Genomic DNA, 8,253 nt, shown 5'->3' with positions numbered 1-8,253 from the left:
TGTACAGAGGATAGACAAGTAAAAGCAAGGGAAGTGACTCAGTTCTGTGTTACTACGGAAGCAGTTCAGTGATGTCATGGCATGTCAGTAATGGTATGCATATCTGTCTGATATTCTCTCTTTCTCTGACTTTTGCTACATTTATGGTCCCAGATTCCCTGGCCCTTGTTTAATTTTTCATTCGGCTGTCATGTGTCTTCTCTGTGACTTCCTGTTTTATCAAAGCTTCTAACCAGCAGCCCCATAGAAAATGCCAAGATATGCTCTCATTCATGGCCATTTCATTCCTCTCGCCCTCTTCCCGCTCCTCTGGGCGGAGTGGAGGAGAAGGCATGTGAAGAAATTCCTCGCTCTGTCCAGACCGCTTCTTTTCCCTCTCCCAAATAAGGACGCACATTGCAATACAGGAAAATGAGAGAGGAAGGGAGGGGCAGAAAATGGATTCTGAAAAAACATCATGACCTTTTATGGATGCGGTTACCTCCTCTTTTGCCTTTCTTGCCCTGTCCTTCACTCCCTCTTTCTCATGCTTGGTCTCACTCTTGGTGAAGTAATTTCCATGAGGGTGGCACTCCTTGAGCTTGGACTTTGAACTCTGTCATAAAGGGGAAGATACTCTCTTTCACATAGACACACAGCATTGTGTACATCACAGAATACGCATTTTCATATCAAGACTACTGAGCAGGGTTTCTACACATAAACTGGTAAGTACTGTACATATAAAACTATGTATTGCCAAGTTAAAATGATTTTGTACATAAATATGTAATATGCACCAAGACCAAGAGAGGACAGCGAGCTAGTAAGAAAGAATGACAGATTGAGAAAACGTTTGAGCATTTAGAGATGTGATTTAGTGGCACTAACTGACTACAGCAGCGAATGACATCTGAACGAAGAAGAAATCTCATAATTGTAGTTCATTCTTCAGAACACTGTTGAATGCCTCTGCCTGTTTTTACGTGTCCTGTCTATAAAGTGTTTTTATTGGCAATAGCTAATGATGTTGCAAGTTTGTTCTTCTCCATGTCATATCTGTCTCTGTCTCACACACACACACACACACACACACACACACATTCTAAAACTGCATACTCCAAAACCGAATAATATTCTAGCTGCATGACGCACATATTTTTCCCCTTCAAATGAAGGTTGTTCTTTATTCTCTCTCTCTCTCTCTCTCTCTCTCTCTCTCTCATGAGATTTAAGTGAGAGTATCAGATCTCTGTAAAAATGCTTTTGGTTCTTAACTGAAACCAGTTAGTCTAAAAGCCCCTGGCTTCCTGTGTTTGAAGACTGAGTGTTAGTGGTTAAAGCTCAGTTGACAATATGATTTTTGGGTTTGACAAACCATAACAAGTTTGAATATGGCATAAAGTCATTCTTAATTATTTGTCTCTCCATTTACCATCTCTAAAGTGTTTGTTTGCTTACATACCACATCTCATTTTTATAAGATATTATAGCTGAAGAGAGAGTCTTAGTGTAGCATGATATTGAGCCTGAAGCCAAACAGCAGAAATTGTTACGCAATTTGAGATATGAGGACATTTATGAGAGAGTTTTGTAACTCAGTATGATTGCATCAGAGACTCAAGGTGTGCTCATATGTTTGTGTGTGTATTTGTATATGGACCAAAAGGTGGAGATTTACTGGGAAATGAATAATTACATTAATCAGAACAGACACAGACACACATACACACACACACTCCTCACCTCCTCAACAAACATGGGCAGGGCAGGATGTAACATGTCTTGCATATATTGCCCATAGTGGTGATGTGTGAGTTTAGTGATTTACAGGGACAAGGAAACATGTGCATGAAAGGTTTCAAAGCTGTGGAATCTGAATGCACTAAATTGGACACAAGAAGAGGAAACAGCAAGAAAATAGGAAGAAAGTGTGTATGTTTTAAGTGTTTGGAGTCACAAACAGGCCACAGTTTTCTTTAGATGACTGAGGTTGGACTTTGACAAATTTATCTTTGAGTTTTACCTTGTCTCTCAAATTCTATCTCTATAAGTTTGCCTATACTGTTGTGTTTGCATTTTAGTTCTCAGTGTGGTGCCTGAAACAGTAATGAATTCAAATGAAGGCCTGATAAATCCAATATGGCCTAACAGCAGTTTGAAATGTGATAAGAACATGCTGACACAAAAGCATGTTTCAGCATTTCTGACACTCAGTGGTCATCAGTTTCTGATTACCATCTGAGATGTCTTTGTGTCTTTGCCGGTTCAGAGGTTGTGTGCTGTTGTTAGAGATTGAGGCTGCTTGGTTAAAGACTACACACTACAGTAAATGCAGTGTATTACCAGAATGCATCCATTATTTGCATCGAAACTTTGCATTACTGTCGAGAAAGGGATTTGCATGATAGTCATCACAGTTAGATACTCCTTACTTAGCTAAATCCTCTGACTACACAGATTCAGGCTTTTTAACAGTAAAACCAAACCTGCCTGAACAGATCATGCAAAATAGCATGGCAGCTTAAATACACAAAAAGCACATCTGGCACATTGGTCCAGTCATATACAGGTGCTGGTCATAAAATTAGAATATCATGAAAAAGTTGATTTATTTCAGTAATACCATTCAAAAGGTGAAACTTGTATATTAGATTAATTCATTACACACAGACTGATATATTTCAAATGTTTATTTCCTTTCATTTTGATGATTATAACTGACAACTAATGAAAGTCCCAAATTCAGTATCTCAGAAAATTAGAATATTGTGAAAATGTTCAATATTGAAGACACCTGGTGCCACACTCTAATCAGCTAATTAACTCAAAACACCTGCAAAAGCCTTTCAATGGTCTCTCAGTCTAGTTCTGTAGGCTACACAATCATGGGGAAGACTGCTGACTTGACAGATGTACAAAAGACGACCATTGACACCTTACACAAGGAGGGCAAGACACAAAAGGTCATTGCTAAAGAGGCTGGCTGTTCACAGAGCTCTGTGTCCAAGCACATTAATAGAGGGGCGAAGGGAAGGACAAGATGTGGTAGAAAAAATTGTACAAGCAATAGGGATAACCGCACCCTGGAGAGGATTGTGAAACAAAACCCATTCAAAAATGTGGGGGAGATTCACAAAGAGTGGTCTGCAGCTGGAGTCAGTGCTTCAAGAACCACCACGCACAGACGTATGCAAGACATGGGTTTCAGCTGTCGCATTCCTTGTGTCAAGCCACTCTTGAACAAGAGACAGCGTCAGAAGCGTCTTGAATGGACTGCTACTGAGTGGTCCAAAGTTATGTTCTCTGATGAAAGTAAATTTTGCATTTCCTTTGGAAATCAAGGTCCCAGAGTCTGGAGGAAGAGAGGAGAGGCACATAATCCACGTTGCTTGAGGTCCAGTGTAAAGTTTCCACAGTCATTGATGGTTTGGGGTGCCATGTCATCTGCTGGTGTTGGTCCATTGTGTGTTCTGAGGTCCAAGGTCAACGCAGCCGTCTACCAGGAAGTTTTAGAGCACTTCATGCTTCCTGCTGCTGACCAACTTTATGGAGATGCAGATTTCATTTTTCAACAGGACTTGGCACCTGCACACACTGCCAAAGCTACCAGTACCTGGTTTAAGGACCATGGTATCCCTGTTCTTGATTGGCCAGCAAACTCGCCTGACCTTAACCCCATAGAAAACCTATGGAGTATTGTGAAGAGGAAGATGCAATACGCCAGACCCAACAATTCAGAAGAGCTGAAGGCCACTATCAGAGCAACATGGGCTCTCATAATACCTGAGCAGTGCCACAGACTGATCAACTCCATGCCACGCCGCATTGCTGCAGTAATCCAGGCCAAAGGAGCCCCAACTAAATATTGAGTGCTGTACATGCTCATACTTTTCATGTTCATACTTTTCAGTTGGCCAACATTTCTAAAAATCATTTTTTTTGCATTAGTCTTAATTGATATTCTAATTTTCTGAGATACTGAATTTGGGACTTTCATTAGTTGTCAGTTATAATCATCAAAATGAAAGGAAATAAACATTTGAAATATATCAGTCTGTGTGTAATGAATGAATCTAATATACAAGTTTCACTTTTTGAATGGTATTACTGAAATAACTCAACTTTTTCATGATATTCAAATTTTTTGACCAGCACCTGTATAACAGAACTGGAAAAACTGAAACTAAACTCAAATGCTTAAAAAAAAATCTAAAATTAAATAAAATAAAAATGGAGCTCAAATTAATTTTAGTTCATGTTTTTTTTTTTATCCTCCTGCATTAAACATGAAAATGTCACTCATTAGATAATACTAGGAATAACACAAGATGTCCTTGAGAAATTGAATGCCAGTATTTAAATGATATCAGTGAACACAATGACTTTGGCAGCACAACAATTCTAAAACTAAAATTTAATTAAACTATAAAACATTAAAAAAGCACTATAAAACTAATCTAAAACTATGGGGAAACTAATGAAAACTAAAATATGTTAAAGAGCACCTATTATGCCAATTTTTACAAGATGTAATATAAGTCTCAGGTGTCCCCCTTAAAAATATGTCTCAGTTTCAGCTCAAATGATCCCACAGATCATTTTTATATCATTTTGAAAATGCTGATTTTGGGTGGAAGCATGAACACGCTGTTTTCGTGCATGTATCTTTAAATGCAAATGAGCTGCTGCTACCCGCCCCTTTTCCAGAATAGGACTGTTACAGCTCAAACCTCAGATAATCTGCTAAAAAATATATTTTGATTATCATGTCTGTTGCGCTGAAATCATGCGTTTTAAAGCCATACCAGTTTAAACTTCTGTGCACAGAAAGCAGCTGTCATTCAGCATGTTATTACTAAACTAAGTTCTCTTTCATGCCTTATTGCGCTTAAACAGTCAAATACAATCCATGGTGGATTGGACGGGGTCTCTGCTAATACTGCAGGGTCCGTCAAAAGTCGAGGTCAGGACTTGTAAAATGTGACTTCACATTTTACGAATAATGCGAACGGCTTGTTCTGAGACAGTGCTTATGATTTATGGGGATTAAAAAAAGGAGAGGGTGGATTTTTATTATTATAGGGTGGTTGTGTGCACACTGCCGACACACATTTGTTTAAACAACATGTAAAAGTGAATTTTGTAGGTACCCTTTAAAATGGTTTTCTTTGTGTATATCTTTTCTCAGGCAAAATGGCAAATAAAGGTCCAGCCTATGGTCTGAGTCGTGAGGTGCAGAGTAAGATTGACAAGAAGTATGATCCAGAGCTGGAGGATCGGCTGGTGCAGTGGATCATAGCTCAGTGTGGGGATTCTGCAGGAAAACCTCAACCTGGAAAACAAGGCTTCCAGCAATGGCTGAAAGACGGATGTGTAAGTCTCCACTTCCATCTTTGTAACATCATCACAATCCTCTAACCTTTTCATTCATCTCTTTTTCTATTCTCTCATTGTAGGTTTTATGTACGCTGATTAACAGTCTCGCTAAGGATTCAAAGCCTGTGAAAAAGATCCAAAGTTCTCCAATGGCTTTTAAACAGATGGAGCAGATCTCTCAGTTCCTTGGTGCTGCTGAACGCTATGGGGTCACCAAGTCTGACATGTTTCAAACAATTGACCTGTGGGAGGGTGAGAGCCTGTTTCCACCTCATGTGATCTTAGAGTATTTACATAGTTCATGGAAAATTATTAACTCTCTTGCCTTGATTCATCTTGTGCCATTAAAAACAGAACTGGCATATAACAATGTTATTTTAGCAGTTTTATATGCTGTTACAGAATTTATTAATATTTTGAATCACTTTTTATTTTTTATAAAAGGCACCATGTATTGATCTCTATGTGATCTATATGTTTGTGTGTGTAGGTAAGGACCTTGCCGCTGTGCAAATGACACTGATGTCTTTAGGGAGTCTTGCTGTTACTAAGGATGATGGCTGTTACCGCGGAGACCCCAGTTGGTTCCACAAGTGAGTGTGGTTGTAGTTTCTTCTTCCTGTTCGCATAATGAACCCGGCTGCCATAGCGACCAAAAAACAAAAACAAGCCCCTGTAATGGCTGATTTGCAGTTGTGGCTTATTGTCATAGCAACATGATTACAAACACTTTTTGGCCATATTTAATGTGTCCAGCATGGAATCAGCAAACACAGATAAGTGTGTGTCTCATAGAAATATGTTATTATCATTACAAAAGAAGAGAGAGACAGTTATAAACAAATGTGCAGTTCTTTTGGTGGTGAAAAAGAACGTTGCTTGAAAAAAGTGCACAGCTGTTCAAAAGTTTGGGGTCTGTAAGATTTTTTTTAAGAAGTCTCTTCTCACCAAGGCTGTATTAATTTGATCAAAATACAGTAAAATCATTAATAATGTGAGATATTATTACAATTTAAAACAACTGTTATCAATTATAATTAAATGTAATTTATTCCTGCGATTTCAAAGCTTCAATACTCCAGTCTTCAGTGTCACATGATCCTTCAGAAAACATTATAATATGCTGATTTGCTGCTGAAGAAAGATTTCTTACTATTATTCATGTTGGAAACAGTTACTTATTATTTTTGTGGAAATTGTGATACATTTTATTTCTCAGGATTCTTTGATGATTAAGAATTATAAAAAAAAAAAAAACAGCATTTATTTGAAATGGAAATCTTTTGTAACATTATTAACGTCTGTACTTTTGAACAATTGAATACATTTTGTTGAATAAATGTTATAATTTCTTAAAAACAAAACAAATGACCATCCCCACACATTTAATCAGTAGAATATGTTTACTGAATGATTTATTCTCATCTCGACATCAGGAAATCCCAGGAGAACAAGAGGGACTTCACTGACGAGCAGCTGAAAGAAGGTCAGAGTGTAATCGGCCTACAGATGGGCACTAACAAAGGGGCATCGCAGGCGGGCATGACTGGTTATGGTCGACCTCGGCAGATCTTTAACAACCAATAAAGGCCTTACGATCCGTGATCTGTCCTTCTTGGCCCATCAGCATCAGCAGACCAGATGTAGTCTCGCTTAAACCTTCGGCAATCCCCAGCTGGACAATAACAATGCATAGAACACACACTGCTTAAACCAGAGTTTACAAATTCATTGTGTCATTTCGAAATAAAGCTGCTCTAGACCTTTGCTTCAGAAACCAACTATTCCCTACACATGAGCTGATACCCTATACATTCCATTACATTTCCATTAGTCTGCCGTAAATTCCATTAGGGTGCAGACGGACATACATTCCATTATTCTATTATATACATTCCAGAGAAAGGCGTTCTGCTGCACTCCATGGGAACAAAATGCCTATAAGGTGAATTCGGCCTTGCACAGTCAGGTGTTGTCTTGTCTTGTGTTTCTGTGGATCTGATTTGTATGCTTCATTTCCTGATCTAAAATTAATATGAGTCTTTACATCAATGTTTTATACATTGTATATGAGTGACTAATAATTGATTTTGCTAATAAAATTCAGTAAAATTTTGAAATCTCAGTTGTGCTCCAGCCTTTGCTTAGTTTTTCTGCCACCGAGAGTTATGTAACAATGCTGGCAGTTACAGATGCCAGATACCAGCTTTTCTCTCACCCTTCTGACCCCAACATATTTCTCAAGTCATATCTTTATTCAGTGTGTGCTTTCTGCTTTTGATGACAAATATTAGGGTTTAGTTGTGAAAGAAAGAAAACAGAATTGAGAAGAAGAAAAAGAGAGGCAGATCTTCTATGTGAGCAATGTCACGAAATGCCACAGCAATTGCAAAATGCTTTAAAACATGAGGGAAATTGGAGGTGGCGCTTGAGGGTGGGGTTTAGCTTTTTTCCTACCATCATTATTTTTCTCTCACTCAGTCCAGAGCAACAACAGCAACAATCTATGCGCAAAATAAATTAAGGCATGGACATGGCCTGTAATTTTGATCTCATCCTGACTAACACAGTACCAGTAAAATGTTTAGACACACAGACTCTAAAGCTACTCTAATTCTTCATTAGACTTTTCCCCACATTTTAGAACAAGTCTATTAATGAAACTATAAAAATTACATTATGGAAAACAGGAATTTTCACAAATGTAATTTTCCTTAAATTGAAGTTTTAGGTTTTTAAGGAAATTCTTATATAGGCCCAAATTATATTTGTATAATTAAATTATACCTTCAGACTAAGGTTTTTTTTTTCTTCCTTTCTAATAAATTTTTTAATTATGAGCAAATGTTCAGTTAAGTGTGTCCAAAACATTTGACTGGTATGGTATATTAGCAC

At 37.9% G+C, this 8,253-nt stretch overlaps 1 protein-coding gene across 1 annotated transcript; it reads left to right on the top strand.

The window, feature by feature from the left end:
- The first annotated feature begins 332 nt into the window (after nucleotides 1–332).
- Nucleotides 333–7,493, top strand: LOC306870285 (transgelin-3-like). Its single transcript, XM_079417458.1, has 5 exons — nucleotides 333–707; nucleotides 5,171–5,355; nucleotides 5,439–5,610; nucleotides 5,849–5,951; nucleotides 6,795–7,493. The coding sequence occupies exons 2-5, from the start codon at nucleotides 5,176–5,178 to the stop codon at nucleotides 6,943–6,945; spliced, it is 606 nt and encodes a 201-aa protein (XP_079273584.1). The 5' UTR covers nucleotides 333–707; nucleotides 5,171–5,175; the 3' UTR covers nucleotides 6,946–7,493.
- Nucleotides 7,494–8,253: the final 760 nt, after the last annotated feature.

Source organism: Barbus barbus (genome assembly GCF_936440315.1).
Source record: "Barbus barbus genome assembly, chromosome: 5".
Taxonomy (NCBI): domain Eukaryota; kingdom Metazoa; phylum Chordata; class Actinopteri; order Cypriniformes; family Cyprinidae; genus Barbus; species Barbus barbus.
The sequence above is the reverse complement of the archived record's forward strand: the minus strand, read 5'-3'. Positions and strand labels throughout refer to the sequence as shown.